The sequence below is a fragment of the Aulostomus chinensis genome, chromosome 3 (assembly GCF_037954235.1).
Source record: "Aulostomus chinensis isolate RoL2024-O1b breed Wild chromosome 3, RoL_Achi_v1.0, whole genome shotgun sequence".
Taxonomy (NCBI): Eukaryota; Metazoa; Chordata; class Actinopteri; order Syngnathiformes; family Aulostomidae; genus Aulostomus; species Aulostomus chinensis.
The window spans coordinates 21,016,237-21,033,152 of NC_141322.1; the positions used below are offsets into that span (position 1 = coordinate 21,016,237).

At 43.6% G+C, this 16,916-nt stretch overlaps 1 protein-coding gene across 6 annotated transcripts in view; it reads left to right on the forward strand.

Annotated features, from left to right (window-relative positions):
• Window positions 1-14,975, forward strand: part of erc2 (ELKS/RAB6-interacting/CAST family member 2) — a 33,665-nt gene extending 18,690 nt beyond the window's left edge. For 2 of the 6 annotated variants that reach the window (XM_086199522.1, XM_086199523.1), the window contains 14 exons: window positions 849-1,016; window positions 1,525-1,692; window positions 3,053-3,190; window positions 3,890-4,030; window positions 4,128-4,268; window positions 5,176-5,211; window positions 7,370-7,572; window positions 9,275-9,397; window positions 11,831-11,954; window positions 12,031-12,191; window positions 13,232-13,379; window positions 13,795-14,433; window positions 14,663-14,730; window positions 14,831-14,975. In XM_086199522.1, coding sequence (XP_086055648.1) covers window positions 849-1,016; window positions 1,525-1,692; window positions 3,053-3,190; window positions 3,890-4,030; window positions 4,128-4,268; window positions 5,176-5,211; window positions 7,370-7,572; window positions 9,275-9,397; window positions 11,831-11,954; window positions 12,031-12,191; window positions 13,232-13,379; window positions 13,795-14,433; window positions 14,663-14,689 — 2,217 coding nt within the window. In that variant the 3' untranslated portion in view covers window positions 14,690-14,730; window positions 14,831-14,975. The remainder of the gene's footprint in view (window positions 1-848; window positions 1,017-1,524; window positions 1,693-3,052; window positions 3,191-3,889; window positions 4,031-4,127; window positions 4,269-5,175; window positions 5,212-7,369; window positions 7,573-9,274; window positions 9,398-11,830; window positions 11,955-12,030; window positions 12,192-13,231; window positions 13,380-13,794; window positions 14,434-14,662; window positions 14,731-14,830) is intronic. The other 4 variants (XM_086199527.1, XM_086199528.1, XM_086199524.1 and 1 more) reach the window with 2 other exon arrangements.
• The last annotated feature ends 1,941 nt before the right edge of the window (window positions 14,976-16,916 follow it).

Genomic DNA, 16,916 nt, shown 5'->3' on the forward strand with positions numbered 1-16,916 from the left:
TTGTGCAGAGAGAATGAAGCTTTGTTGTTTCAGCGTTTAATGTCATCAGCGAAGTGTCTATTTGGCAGCTGTCGAGCAGATGCTGCGGCTTTTCAATGCAGACTAAATCAGAAAATGCATTTTGAGGCATTTCCTTGGTTAATTATATTTGAATGTACATTATAGTAGAATGTTGTGTTTATCTTCTGCTTCACTTTTGACAAGCTGAATCCACCAGAACACTCAGTGTTGTTATCAGTCTGGTGGTAAAATGTGTGTGTGTGTGTGTGTGTGTGTGTGTGTGTGTGTGTGTGTGTGTGTGTTTGTGTGTGTGTGTGTTTGCATGCAAACTGTTAGAACAACTCTCAAAAACTTTCCAACTACTGTACCTTAAATCTGTCATCACAACAAAGTGTGTGCGATTCTCTCTCTCTCGCGCTCTCTCTCGCTGTCTCTCTCGCTCTCTCTCTCGCTCTCTCTCTCTCTCTTTATCTTGAGCTCATACGTCTCTCCAGAGCTTTGACTCTGTGTTTACATACTGCTCCTCGTATTAGTCGACCAGGCTCAGACCAGCCACAGTTTTGTTGTTCTATTTTTAGACCTCTTTTCATCAATCATGAATAGAGATGATGTATAATATATGATGAATGCAGGGGAGTCAGTCCCAAATGCATTTTTAATGAGAGAAAAAGTGTGTTGATGAAAATAGTGCAAAAGCTGCATTGACTAGCTCAGTTGATTTCTCTCACACGCACGCAAACAAGGACACACACACACACACACACACACACACACATACATGATGAAATACTGCGCTGCTCATGTAATGATACCATGTTGGCTCTTTTGTCTGTGTCACTCGTCTTCAGATCGACCAGCTGAAGCAGGAGTTGTCAAAGAAGGAGTCGGAGCTTCTGGCCCTGCAGACAAAACTAGAGACCCTCAACAATCAGAACTCAGACTGCAAACAGCATATCGAGGTGCTCAAAGAGTCTCTCACTGCCAAAGAGCAACGTGCTGCCATTCTGCAAACAGAGGTAATGAGACACACTGGCAGACACAGTAAATCAAGCCAACCATTCACAAAAAAGTCTTCCTCCAGAGTGAGCTGATCGCAGGCTTGACTCAGGCCTCAGGCTTGTTCCTGCAAATCACATCAGTGCTTTATGAACTTTGGGACTAACTGAGCTGCGACTCAGGCCACCACCAGAGAAACAGTGAAGTGTCAGTAAATATAAACATCAAAAGGTTTTTCTAATGATCACATACAAGTGGCGGCATTACATTTACATGAATGTAAGGCTCAAACGTGAGTAAATAATTGCAATGCATCTTTTTTTGTGCACCTGTGTTAAATTAAGAATAAGAAGAGCTTGCAGATTCTCTTATATGAATCTTTTGAGTAACTGTTTTTTTGTGCAAATTTTGTTGTGTCTAATAACACTTTAATCAAAACAAATCCTTAACTCCAGGCAGCTTGGCAGGGATTGATTCTCAGTAGGCTAGGTGCACTTGATCTGAGGTGTTTGTGTGTTTGCTCTCCAGGTGGATGCTCTGCGTCTGCGTCTGGAGGAGAAAGAGTCCTTCCTCAACAAGAAAACCAAGCAGTTGCAGGACCTGACAGAGGAGAAAGGGACTCTCGCTGGAGAAATCAGGGACATGAAAGACATGTTGGAGGTCAAAGAAAGGAAAATCAATGTCCTGCAGAAAAAGGTAAAATTCAGATCTCACCTTACCTTACAAAGGTTGTGTGAAGTCCGACAGTGGGAATACACACCGAAGAGTCCCAAAGTGTGTCTACCAAACTATGAGTAGGTGAGGGTCGATATAAGTAGTTCTGCAGCTGAAGTTTGAAATTTTGAATAGATGATGACGAGTTGATATGTTAGATCTTTGTGTTGGACTAAAGGTCTCACGATATGACGAATAGTTATTATCTCCGTTAAGCGAGTGAGAGTCTCTGTTCTCTCAAGGGGAAAGAGTCTAGAGAGAGACAAGCAAGGAGATATTTCTACCTCACTGGCTCTTGTGTGTGTGTGCGTGTGTTTGTTTGTGTGTGTGTGCTATAAATACCCAGTCTCTCTCTCTCTCTCTGTTGCTTTCTTCTCTCTTGTTCTATCACACCTCTTCCTCTGTTTGTCATCTCTCTTGATTAAAAAGAACAAAACATTGTTCCTCCTGCTGTGGTGGTCGTGTGCTGTGCTGAACATACACTAAATTAAATTAGTACACACAATAAAGAGTAAAGAGTTGATGCACAGTCACTTATACTTCCCGGTTACTTAACTGTTCCACAGCCCATTCGACTCTTAATATTCAAATCTCAGAAATCTTAAAAGTTGGAAGGCCTGAAAACAAATTCACAGGTTTTAAAGAAAGATCCATGAGATGAGCGTACCCAACTTTCAAGCTCTTACCAAGTGAGTTCACAAAATATTCAGTGAGCTCATCGCCACCAGGTCATTCTCATGATATGGTGTTTAAGTCTGTGGTGATTGGAGGATGCAGACTGAGCATGTGCACCAGGGACCTATGCTGGGTGAGCTGGCTACTTCCTGTTAGCCATATGCTAACTTGAATGTGGATGAACAATTTAATCATGCAGCCCTTTTATACTTTGCTAATATTATCTGAGTTTTTTTTTTAATTCCAATAATCCACTAAGAGTGTAGTAGGCTAATGGCTGAGCCGGTGACGTCACAGAGTTCACGCTCAATGCCAGGAGATTGAGACGTGCTGCCATGAAACTAGGGTGGCCATTTCCACATCACCAAAAAGGAGGACACTTTGCGGCATTTAGTGAGGACTCATTTTTACTTTTACATGTCATGGCTTAAACCATTGGATGATATGCTGTGTTGCGTTCAAGTGCAACTCCAACAAGGAGGACAAGCGTCCTACTCGAGGCTGCGCAGGACTCTGGACAAGGCATTTAAATTCCGTACTGTCCTGCCTAAATCCGGACGTATGGCCACCCTAGATGAAACCACTTTTTAAAGGCTGCTGTGCCTCTGAGGTCACACTATTTACCTCTGCTCCTCTGTGTTTTCTCTGTCTGGGCCACCACCGTTAGATTGAGAACTTGCAGGAGCAGCTGCGGGACAAAGACAAGCAGCTGGGGAACCTAAAAGACAGAGTCAAGTCCCTGCAGACGGACTCCAGTAACACCGACACTGCCCTGGCCACGCTGGAGGAGGCGCTGTCAGAGAAGGTATGACACTGCAGCACACAGAGGAGGAAGTGCCCTGCTGAATCACTTCAGCTGTAAATCAGTTTCCTGCTCACCAAAGTGTCATGCTGGACTAGAAAGATAATACTAATACATTTTCAGTCTTAACACCTACTTTCAAACTTCAGAATAAAAGCCATCTATCACATTTGTCAGGAATGAAAAATCCTCTGGATCTTAGAGAGCTTAGGAGCTCTTGAGAGAACAGATCCTGGATGGCTGCTGCGCAGAAACACCTTCTTACACATGATTGAGGGGATTGTTCAAAATATTTTGCGCCATGTTGAATAATTCATAAGAGGAAGCAATATGAAACATTCAGAACTGTATAGTTTTATTCCATTTGAATTTGATTATTTCTTTCACTCCTCTTTTTTAACATTATTCAATTCATTTTTCTGGAGGAAATGTGAGACTTTTGTTCATGTTTAGACTGAGTGGAATTTAAGGATGTTTTGAAAGAATGAAAATACATTTTTGTCTCTATTCCGGCTCCGTGCATACATGGGTTCAGTTACTGTTGGGAAGTTTGCTCTTACACTTTCCCCTTAATCTTGAGTCTTATTAGTCGTACCCACCAAGCTTTTTCATTAACTCAGTTGGCTCTCTGCAGCATTCTAAAGCGCAGTTCTTATTCTTAGTCAGTCATTTGCGACACTTCAACTTGTGCGTGCTTGTCAGGAGAGAATCATAGAACGTTTGAAGGATCAGAGGGAGAGGGAAGACAGAGAACGTCTGGAAGAAGTGGACTCATATAAGAAGGAGAACAAGGACCTCAAGGAGAAAGTGAACAGCCTACAGATAGAATTAACGGAGAAAGAGGTCAGTGATTCTCTTCATGACTGCACCTGATTCTTGCAGTCCCTTTAGCAGTGAGTTGAAGAACCTCTGCTGACTGTCTGCTTCTGTCCACCTGCAGTCCAGCCTCATTGATCTCAAGGAACACGCCTCATCTCTGGCATCCTCCGGCCTCAAGAAGGACTCGAAGCTCAAGTCCCTGGAGATCGCTATCGAGCAGAAAAAAGAGGAGTGTAGTAAGTTGGAGACGCAGTTGCAGAAGGTAAGTTTGCATCTCGCAGTGCAGAATCATTAAAACACCATTCGACATACACTTTCAACTTTTGGTTATTCACAGGTTAATTGTAGGTGCAGTTCAGAAAAATATTTGAAATAAGGCTCAGATTGACGCTAACAGAAGGCTTTCTTTTCATCAGCAGTTTTGCTGTGATTGCAGTAATCGCAGGAATTACAAATACATATTCCTACCAATTTACAGTCTATTTTGTTGTCATGCTGACCTGGAAATATACAAATAAGGAAAGTCGACAGATCATTTCAAGAGTTTTATAATAAAAATGACCTTTTTCAATCAAGAACATGATGCTGATAAATAATCATGTTTGTCTGAACTTTTGCTCTGTATGAGAACTGTAGAACTGTAGTTTTTTTTTAAGTCCAGTGAGCAATTGAATGGGTTGTAGCTTTATTGTGTGTTGTTTTCATGGATTTCAATACCGGAGAATTCCGAATTACTGAGAATGTCCACTCAAAATATATATATATATATATATCCCAAGGTGAAAACATGCACTCCTTGTTTGAAAAAAGCAGCTAGATTAAAGTCCCTTCATCCAGCCTGAACCTGGAACATCAACCTGCCTTATATAAGAGTTAATTAGGATAATGGCCTCCGTCCTGCTTTCTCTCCTTTAACAGCCGTTAAATATCCCCTCTGCCTTCACCTGCTCCATAGTCTGCCCACGATCCCCTCGTCTGCTCGTCCACATTTGTCTGTGTGGTGTTTTTGTCAACAACGTGTACTTTAGACAATGTTACTGTGCTGTCCAACATGTACTGTAACATGTCTGATCCTGCTGTTCTCTCCTCTGACTCAAACTGGATCCTAACACTGACTCTCCCATGCCCCCCCCTCCCTCCTGTCCTCAAACCCTCCGTTTGCAATGTAGCAAGCTGAGCATCTTTTCAGTCAGATGAACAATCCTGTAAGTTTCTCTCTTGAGCTCTTTGAGGCACAAAACCAAAAGCATGAGGACACTGAAAAACTCTCTGAACTATGCTAGATAGTGATCATGCCGGCCCCCCTCCGCCCTCCCCCCCAGCACAGGCTCTCTGCTGTCACCCACCCAGATGCATGCTGGTCATTGCACTGTAAATGATATAATGAGCTTTAGTTTGTGCTTGGAGTCCTGTGCTACATTCTGCAACTGTTTGTGTTTGTGACACACCTGTGGTGAAAGTTGTGCTACATTTGCAGTATTTGCTGTATTGGGTGAGTTAGAATGAACAGACTGATGTTCTATTATTACACTGTTGATGCTGTGTAGGTGGGTTATCTGTGATGAATGTGTTTACTTACAATTTGATTTGATGGATGCTCCACACGGAGGGAAAAGAAAGGCTCAGCGTATGGAAAAAGTAAAAAATGTAATGATGTAACTACAGAGAACTTTTGACCAGAGGACATTTGACAATCCCAGCACTGAAGATGGCATCAAACAGAGTGATAGATGGGATTTGTCATGCAAGTACATGTGGGAAAGGCAGGTCTACACTGTTGTTCTACAGTCCACATTCATATGAAACTCCATTCATACAATCCTTCACTAGAACTGATGAAAAAGGAAAAAAAAAACAAGCAGAAAAAGAAATAGAGAATTAAAAATAAAGCCACAGTAAAGTGCTACTCCTCCGTCACTACTATATCAGTACAGTCCTTTAGAGGATTGGGTACCGTTCACACTCAAACCAAAACCCGTTTCAAAACTAGTAATCCAATGCTACTTTTTTGGTATGTTTGTCATAACGAACTTCCAATTCAACTCACTCAAATAAGTCCAATGGTTTTTAGTCTCCTTCAGCTGCTGATGTTAACTACAGCAGCTGAAGGAGACTTGCTGGCTATTTGATACTCGTCACTCTCCAGAACTGAGATATATTAGCCATCTGAGCTGGTGTTTCCTCAGGTTAGAGGTGTTTCTATGGCCAGTGCTGCATTTTGCAGTGTAAATATTGCAGAGAGCTTTGTACACATCAAGTTTAAAGGAGTGTAACCATACTTGGGACCACCGTAGGGTCGCAATCACCCTGCTGAGTCTTGTGCTTGAACACGTTGCACATATTCTCTAAATATACATTCCTCTCTCAACTTCATGTGCTCTCAGGTACTGAACCTTGATACCAATTGAGTTACGGTGAAATGGTACACAGTAGTAGAAGTGCCCTTAAATGCGTATATCATCTAAATATTTTGTACAATCAGGTAATTGAGAATACTCCAAGTCATGAATCTGTTAGCTGGCATTCTTTTTGACTGACACTTTCAAAGATTGTGCAGCTCCCTTGGTTTGCATGACATGGTCGACCTTGTTGCATGTTGTCACTCTCAGTGCTTCTCTTTTGTCGTCTCCATGTGGTGCAGTTAGCTTAGCTGTCAGCCGTGGTTGAAAATCACAGCAGTGTTTTGGTGGATGCTCTTTCTTGGCTTCCTTTGAGTCTTGCACTTTTGCGACTTGTGTTGAAAATGTGTGGCTGCACATTGTCTCAGAGGTGGTGTGTTCTTGTGTATTGTACTGTAAATCATGAGGAGTGACAAACTGTTGCAGTAATTGTCAGATGAGTCAGATATTGACCAAACTGTTTGATTAGATCGTGACAGATAGCCAATGAGACCTATTTGTTACTTGCACCCACGCACAGACTGCTATTCTGTAAACTCACCATGTGCACAGTGACCGGGAGTCTCAGAAGGCTGCTAAATGGTGCTAAATAATTGCTCTGTTAAAGCTAATGAGCCGGCACCAGTAATGATGCCCTTGTCCACAGCATTTGACTCCATTCATAAAGACAGAGAGAGAGAGGGAGAGAGCGAGTGGACGAGTCAATATAAGACACTGATGGGCTGCAATGTGCTGTATGAATCTCTCTTCCATGTATTAACACACTTTCACAGAATGGTTATGTTTTATAAAGTCAACTGAGTGAATTCCTGGTTGTGCTTGTGTGTGTGTACTTGTGCGTGCGTGCGTGCGTGCGTGCGTGTGTGTGTGTGTGTGTGCGTGTGTGCGTGTGTGTGTGTGTGTGTGTGTGTGTGTGTGTGTGTGTGTGTGTGTGTGTGTGTGTCTTGCCAACATATGGATGCAGAAAGCTCATGAAGTGGAGCAGCAGTCTGGCTCCCGAGGGAACCCAGAGTACGTGGACCGAGTGAAGCTGTTAGAGAAGGAGGTGAGCTACTACAAAGAGGAGGCCAGCAAGGCTCAGACAGAGGTGGAGAGACTCCTGGACATCTTGCGAGAGGTGGAGACTGAAAAGAACGATAAAGACAAGAAGATTGCTGAATTGGAAAGGTAACTTACACTCGACAGGGTTGAGAAGTTAAGGTATTAGAGACATTAGTTTACCTTCTTTTGATTTACATTTTGTCCATCGTTGATTTAGTCATAAAGATGTGGACAGTAAATCTACAGCAGCCGCACATAATTAAAAATCTGAACCTGGTAAATGATGGCATCCTGAGTGATCTGATCACACATCCTTTAAATGCATCTCTACACGCAACTTCCCTGCTCTATATGCAAGACCTGCATTATATTCATTTGTAGATATAGAAATGTAGAAAATTCAGTGGGTTTAACATATCTGTTCAAATTCAATGTTACAATTCTATTAAAAGAAATAACATGTTGTTTTGGATATTTGGTTAGATTGTTTTTCACTGCTGGAATAGATGGACTTCATGCGAAGTTTGTCCAACGCCTTTCAGTGACAAATTAAGGACAGCATTACAGACGACTGTTCCTGCGTGCGTTCCTGACAAACCTGACTCCTAATATCTTGATAGGCTTTATGAGATGATCGTATGTGGCAGTGCATCCTGAGTTACCTGAATTTAGAGCTTTACACTTGTGATCATGTGACTCAGGACACCCTTTGATGCCAAGTCTGTACAGGGGCCGACAATTACAGTTTATTTACCTTTTTTGTTCTTTAATTCATTTGTATTATTCTCCGTAACAATAGATCAAGTTCCAGTTTGTCCCTTGTGGCTATAAGCTGTGTATTCTCACTTTTGTCAGTTGTAACGTGCCGTGTGTAATGTGCTGCGTATTTCATGGGAGCTTCCATTCGCCCTTGCATATATGTGCTTTTACATTCTTGCATACAATTGTGGTGTCAAAAAGGGTCTGTCAGCACATTCTTCTGCCCTGTGTCCAGTCATTGCTTTTTATGATACCAGAGCTGAGCCGTATGACAAGCAAAAAAACATTTTCGTGGGATTTTTTTTTTTTATTCAGTCGACATTGAAAAAAAATTACAAGACAAAGATTGTGTGATTTTTGCTGTGGTCATCTGCTGCGATTTGGATATTGCACTTGGCCATATTACAGTTTCGGTAATACTTAAAGAAAATGGCTCAGAAAATCACTCAGAAATACACTTTCAGTAGTGCAACGGTAAAGGTGGAAGCTTATTGGTGAATGTGATATGAGAGCGCCACTAGCGTGAGACAAAAGAGATTAAACTGATGTGAATTAATGGAGCACGGAGAGTTGGTGTCCTCTTCAGCGCTACGCTGTTGTTCAGCTCTCTGGAGAACATTGTGATTCATCTTTAGAGGATTTAAACTCATCGGATAAATGTGTGTTGGGCTGCATAAGAATCGAAGTTACTGTAAAACTGTCAGTGACAGACTGCCTCATTAACTAAACCGTCATGTTAAATCCAGCAGTATTTTCCCTCTCCAGTCAGTTTTAGGGGCATCTTAGATTAAGTGTCACACCAAAATGTTGGTGGTGTTTGATTAACCGAGTGTTCTTGTCCTTCTTTACCATCTTTACCTACTTTTTCTGTCCTGTTCCCCTTTTTATCTTCCGTTTCACACTCACCTGTCCCTTTCTTTCACCTCTGCCATCAATCACTGTCAACCTCGATCTTGAACATTTTTTTTTATTTGTCATTTCTTTTATTTATTTCTCTTGTTTCCATCTTCCTTGCATTTCTGTCTCTGTTTTGTCCCCCTCCTCCTCCTCCCCCTCCTCCTCACACCAGCCCCCCTCCCTCTGCACCTCGCCCCATCCCTCGTCCCGGTGGCAGAGCTCCCCCTGACCCGCTCCCTTCTGTGTCCGCTGCTCCCCAGCAGATAGGGGGCATGGTGTGGGATTTCCTGGGAAAGTGAGTGCTCTGCCCTGGCACTTCAGCTCGGCTGTGTGGTTAAAGTCTCCGACTACTGCGACTGCATCTGGTTTCACCCGTGTGCCTGCTGTCCAAGGATTCACTGATCTTTGTATCAGTGTGATGTTTGTAGTCCACGGTGTCATTACTGTACCGTGCACGTGATACAAAGATCCATGGATTCATGTTTGCTTTTATTTCTTCAGCATGTTGAATTTTAAAGTTACCAATTAATAGTTTTATCAGCGTGTGTGTGTGTGTGTGTGTGTGTGTGTGTGTGTGTGTGTGTATGAGGGAGAGAGAGAAAGAGAGAGAGAGAGAGAAAGAGAGAGAGAGGGAAGATCACTTACCAATTTTTTTGGCTCATCTTGCTAAAACTAATGCAGTAAAATACAACTTCCCTGCAGCATCTGTTTGAGAGCCATTGATTTATTGTAATTGTCATTTTTGAGGCTGTGTACTGTGAGTACTAGTACAACCTTCAATCATATCATTGACAAGTCTCAAACATGCCTACTAAAATAAATCTCTCAAACTGGACATTGTAATACTCATGGCGGGAGGATTATCTACTACATTAGCTTTCTTAGCATCCAGATGTACCTAAGAAATTGATAAGTTAGTGTACAATGCATGTTTGTCTATTGTTCTGTTGTTTTCTTGCACGTGCCAGGTATCATTAACTGATTTCTACCTCTGTACTGAGGAAAGAATGTGGAGTTTCTGTAAGTCAACAAAGATTCCGCTGTACAACAAATCCCCAAATTAAGGCTCAATATAGAGCACCAGTACGTAGATGTGAGTCTCAGTGTTAGAATTCAACACGAAGTATAAACCTTAAAGTTTGTATTTCATCCATCTCATAAGATGAAAACATCAGGTCCTGATGTTTGTGATATATGTCCAGGCCGGCATATATTCTGTTGTATTCTTTGATCCCATGAGTAAATGTTATGTGACACTGTGGCTGTTCTGTAATGATGCATGGTCAGTAAACATAGAAACCATCACACCAAGGAATCAGCTAAGCAATAACCAAATTATGCACATGTGAACGTCCTTGACATAATTTGCACTTTTAAATACTAAATAATACTGTAAATACTACACTCTATTGTGTTTTTAGCAGTCTAATTGTATGTTAAACTTGGTGTGATTTTACCTGCTGCTCCTGGTTCCTTCATCCATTATAGTCGACTATACGGCACTTGTTATTTTTCACTGTCCCGTGTTGAGATATCTTCTATGTGCAGATACGTATTTGTGTGTCTTTTTGTGCTGTTGGCTGTTTGTTGTCGTGTAGGAAGTGTCTGTCCGTAGAGCTGAGGCCTCCTCCTGCCATGAGCACGCTTCCCCTTTTATACCTCCAGCCACCCATCTGCTCACCTCTACCCTGAGTTAGCCCTCCTCCTCAACCACCTGAGGACCCTCAGCCCATCCCAGTAACATCACCTGACACCTCCTCGCTTCTCAAATGGTTCCCCTCCCTCTCTCCCTCCCTTCCCCCCGACCTGTCTCATCCCACCCTGCCTAGCTTGCTTTACCAGATACTAAGGGAAATGATCAGCCTAGTGGCCTGCATGACTAGAGCTGCTGTGCTCCAGGTCTACACGCGCTCAGTGAGTGAGCTGCTGTAGTAGGTAGGGTCTGGACTGAACCTTTGGTCCTGAAGTGTGTCAGTTCAGTCGGGTCTCCTGTGTCTGACCAACCCTGCATCCATAACTGGTTCTCTCACTAACGCCCTCCTTCTTGTTAGCTTCCCCTCCTTTGCTCGGCACCCAAACCTTCTTCCTTTCTTCTTTTGCCTGACTGACTGCATGTCTGTCTGCCGCCCCCCAGGCTTGGCAGCAGATGCACATGGTACCGCGTTTTCAGAGGAGGTGCATCCTGCATTCACTGTGTCAGCCTGCAGATCAGCTGCTGTCACAGGCGCCTTTGTAATTTCCTGTGTTGTTTGACAAAGAACAATCTCTGATCTCCTCTGAATGTTTTTTTATGTGATTGTTCTTTATGTTCTAACGTCTTTCTCTTTTTGTTTACTTTTTCCTTTTTTTTCGTCTCCTGCCTCAATGTCTTTTCCACTTGTCCTGTCCTCCCTCCTCTTCTACCCTTTCCTCTCCTAATCTACAGTCTTGCTCCCAGGTAGGTCGCCCCCCCCCCCCATCTCTTCCTAAACCTGTGTCATGTCACCTCTTCTTACATGTTTAACATGATGCTATCAAGTCATCACTGATGCTCATGTGTTGCTGTGTTGGTGCTTTCATGATTGGTGCTGTTCATGATTTTCCATCTCACTGTGCTTGTTCTGCTTGTTTGTGTTTCATGTTTTTTGTTGTGGTACATGGGCTTATAATGCACACTCCTCACACATGTACTTGGGTGTAGACATTATGTAAATGCTATGGAAACGCTTTGAAATATTTGTGGTTACAGACAAGGAGGCAAAGACCAAACCAAAAAGAGCGCAAACATCAAACTAGGACCTCAAGGGGACAAGAAAGGTTTAGCTCAGGACCCTCGTAAGGACAGCTCCATGGAGAGCGGCCACCACTTAAAGGTATGTTTTTTTACTTCCCCACTTGTTTACCTGTAATATGCTTTTGTAATTAAGAGGTAAAATGTGTGTCCACCAGTTGGAGGAGCTGATGAACACGTTGGAAAGGACGAGGCAAGAACTGGATGCCACCAAGCAGCGTCTCTCGTCCACGCAGCAGTCTCTGCAGGAGAGGGACAGCCACCTCACCAACATGAGACAAGAGCGCAGGAAACAGTTGGAGGAGATTCTAGAGATGAAGTTAGTGGCACCCTATTTATTCAAACAAAGCCAGTGTGCATCTTCACTTTTTAATGTGTAAATCTCATAAACTTGTTTGCCACGGAGCTTAAATTAACTATAATCCAACATCTGTTGTAAAAATCCCTTTGATGGAGGGAACCTATAGTGATGCAAACGTCCAGGTTGACCCACAAAACTACATCATATGATATTCTATATCCTAGCATACACATTTATTAATTGAGTGGTCCATCCATCCATCCATCCATTTTCTACCACTTATCCTGTTTAGGGTCGCAGGGGGGCTGGAGCCTATCCTAGCGGCTTTCAGGCGAGAAGGGGGGTTCCCCCTGGACAGGTCACCAGTCCATCACAGGGCCAACACATAAAGACAGACAACCATTCACTCTCACAGTCACACCTACAGTCAATTTAGAGTATCAATCAGCCTCGTCCTCTCTTGATGTCTTTGGACTGTGGGAGGAAGCTGGAGTACCAGAGAGAACCCACACAGGCACAAGGAGAACTCATCACATCACAATGATGAGAAATTGTTAATCAGTCTTTTTTTCAGTCATTTCCTGGAGTCTTGTTTGAAGTGTGCACCAACTAGTGGATATTCAGAAAATAGTCCAGCATGTGAACCTGTAAAACTAGACTTGTAGATTAAGCCCACAAGCTGTCCTCTCCTGTTTCTAGGCTTAATGTAGCTTTATATTTAGCTCACAGACATGAAAGTGGTGTCTAACTTCTTAGCAGAATAAGCAACGTGTCAAACTGTTCTTTTAGATCTCAGTTCAGGAAGTGAACATGACTAATAGAGCTGAGTTGAGCTCTACTAGAGCAGAAGAAAGCAATCAGACTTTTTTTGAGTGGGCATCATCGATCATCACCTGACTCCTTTGAAGCTTCTTCCTGCCTTTGAATGGTTTTAATTACACCGATGAAGCAGAATTGACAGAATACTCTTTGAATTGTAGTTCTGTAGTTGAAAAACACCTCTTTTATTTAATGTTCGTTCCATTTTACAAGGATCATTATGTTTTTCTCTTTTTCAGACAACAAGCTCTACTGGCAGCCATTAGTGAGAAAGATGCTAATATTGCGCTGCTGGAACTGTCTGCCTCTAATAAAAAGAAGACCCAAGAGGAGGTGCTGGGTCTCAAGAGGGAACGGGACAAACTGATGCACCAGCTCAAACAGCACGTTAGTACTGCAGCACAATATGGAGCTGAACATACTCTTCACTGTAGCTGAGTGCCTCCTCATTTATCAAGTTGAGAGATATTGGTGCAAAAAACAGGGAGAGGAACATGACACTTTCTCCAGTGTACATCAGTCAGAGCCATTTTAACATATTGTGGTATAAATCGAGTTACCGTCTAGTTCTGTGACATAATCTGACTCCAATCTGCAAATCAGCGATGATTTATACACAGTCATTTCTGTGTAAATCTGAAGCAGGAAATTGCCAGAGAAAGAATGGTCTGTCTGACTGAGAGACACAGCGAGCACGTGTTCATTCTCCTCTTTGCCTTTGAATTGTTAAAGCTCATTCATGTAACCGTGAATCTTCTCCTGAGTGATGGTTGCTGTGCTGACCGCTTCTCTCATCCTGCAGACACAGAGCAGAATGAAGCTGATAGCTGACAACTATGAAGACGATCAGTATCACCCACACGCTCCTCACCACCCTCAGCCTCAGCCGCCGCACCCTCAGCCTCAGCCCCAGCCACAGTACCCCCACCCTCCCCATGCCCAGCAGCCACTATACCCACATGCCCCTCACCCGCAGCTCCAACAACACCCGCAGCACCCCCCTCAGCACCCCCATGCACAGCAGCCACCCATGCAGTACCCTCACTCTCCACATCCACAGCACCCGCAGCAGCACCCGCAGCAGCACCCACAGCAGCACCCGCAGCAGCACCCGCAACACACACAACCACCTCCTCAGCACCAACAGCACCAACGTCCACAACAGCCCCAACACCCACACCAACAGCACCCCCAGCATCCCCCGCAGCACCCACATGGACATCCCCCATCGCAGCACCCTCATCCCCAGCACCCACATGGCCCTCCACAACAGGGACCTCACTCCCAACATCAACATCCCCAGCACCCTCAGCATCCCCAGCACCCGCAACACCCGCAGCACCCACACCACGCCCAGCATCCACGACACCCGTCACCCCACCATCGTGGAGGGCCGCCCAGGGGACCCCCACATGCTGGTCACCGCCCTCCCCCGGACCAGGTACATTGTATTCTCTGGCTTCATGTCCATGAATGTTATAGTACGAGCACTTCTGATAACTCATGTGATGTTATTTCCAAGAATAACAGTTACCAGTGGTGTGTACTCAGTTGTATCCTGTACATGGATCCTTTCCTGAAGCTTTAAAACACATTTCTATTTCATGACTAGCGACGTTACTCACTCCCACATCTCTCTTCTTTCTTCACCTCATGAATATTTCCAACAGGACGATGAGGAAGGTATCTGGGCGTAATCCTTTCCGTGACGACCAAAGCTCTAAAATTGTTTTGAGGGGTGAGATGCATTTAAGTCTTTTCCACGTTTATAGTGCTTCAGTTTTTTTGTTGGTTTTTTTTGTGACTGGATAATTTTGGATTTGTTTGTATTACTTCAGATGATTCAGTCACTACTGGAGGAGCACAGCCACGCCATGAAACACTACGACTACCCGAACATTTTATTACCTCCACTCAGCAACGAGACCTTTGTTTTTCTGGGGAAGACGAGAGGACACTTAGGTGTGCAGGTCAGGCAGGGAGACTGACAGCGGAGCAGGTAATTTCAGTTGTACAAAGAATTTAGTTATTTAAATTGATGTTGAGACAGTGCCCTCCAGTATGATCGAATGTGATTTTCCCTCTCAAGGTCCTCCACTTCCTCCATGCAAGACCACAAATAGGGGACTGTGTTAGATTAAAAGAGACAGATGTGGATGGAGAGAGATGTGCTCTTGCATGGTCAGACATGTGATCAAGAACCTGCATGTCTCTGCCATGGAGGTCACCTCACCTGCTGAACACACCACCTGTTCAGGCCAACAACACCACTCTTGACCCTCCGTGCAGAGATCTCATAACAGTCTCCTCCATGCTAGCCCGGTATTCTTTCGTCATCCCTCCGCCAGCGATTCAAGGTCACGGTTGTCTTTGCTGTCCGTTTCACCTGCCTGACTGACTCCTCTGGCTCTGGCTGGCTCGACCACCCGCCTCTGTCACGGTCTCTTGACCTTCCCTACTGACATCTGACTCCACTACTTGGCTATCATGACCCTCAGTTGTGTTTGCAAGCTACATTTACCCTTTGTAGCGCACATTGACCTCTTTTATACCTTTTTACTTGTCCCCCTCACCATCCCCTTTCTAGAGATGCTCATGTTCAGTGATTCTACAAGTGACGTTGTAACCTTGCATGTTCCATCCATACCTGATTTCTGATTTTCAGTTTTCTAATGGAAACGAGCTTAGAGCTGACTGATAGTCGTCATCTGGCCTTGAATGCAGCATCTGGGACTTCCTGAGCCGCATGAGCAGGACTCTCCAGTTTTAGGGCTTTGTGGTTGCCATCAGTGTTTCTCTTCATGTTACCTCATTTTAATCAGAAGTAGTCAAAAAAAATCAATCTATGCAGATGACAATGTAGAGTGAATGAATTTTATTTTTTGTTTTTCATTCATAATGATCAAAGGTTAATTAAACATCCAATCAGAGCGGCCAAGAAAATGGTTAAGACAATACTCATCGGTCAGATTATTTTGAGTTTTTGAGACTATGCACCTATGCACCTCCTGGTGTGGCAGGAATTTTTACTACTGGTGCTTCTGCTGGTGCTCAAACTTAACAGTGTCAGAAGACCTGATCAAAAGCATCTTTTAGGTCTTTTACAGTTGAGGGACTTGACCCCCCCCCCCCCAACTTCCAAAATGGGCTTCATAAACAACGACTGTAAAAGACGGCTTTGTACATACAGTTTGACAAGGGGAGCTCGATCACTTTCCATGCAGAGGCTTTACAAACTCTGCTCCTAGAAACACCATCATAGACTATGAAGTGGAGCCGATGTTCAATAGATGTTTCCCTGCAGGTCTATTTGTGCCATCGACACCTGAGTCTCTGCTCCCCCTCCCATGTAATTCTCCTCCTGCAGCAGTAGTCTGTGTGACCCCCCCCCCACCCCCACTCCCACCCCCACCCCTGAGCATAGTGACTTGTTTTCTCCTTCTTAACAAGGTGGCCTGTGCCTCATAAAAGATTAAAGAAAATGTACACATATATGATAGATATGCATATATTATACATATAGAGAGATATCTATAGAGTGTGTCTATACGTGGTCAGAAAAATTGTTTCAAACTGACGAGATAATATACAGTATGTTTTTTCTTCATGGTTATTTTTCTAAATGGCTGAAGGTCCGAGAGATATCTTATTATGAGTGTTGAGTGGTGTGATTTTCCTCTGATTTGTATATTGTGCGAAAACCCCTCAGCAGCAAGTAACATTCCCTGTCTGAAAAAATAGGACAGCCTAAAAAAAAAAAAAAAAAAACCCAAACAAACAAAAAAAAGCTTCAGAGCAGTTCATGGGAAAAAGATAAGAGATCCATATTCCATCTAGACGTCTAGTGAAGATTTAACTACATTCCTTTCTCAATGTGAAAACATGTGGAGACACTCCTCTCGAGACCTCTTGGCCTGTGGTGAC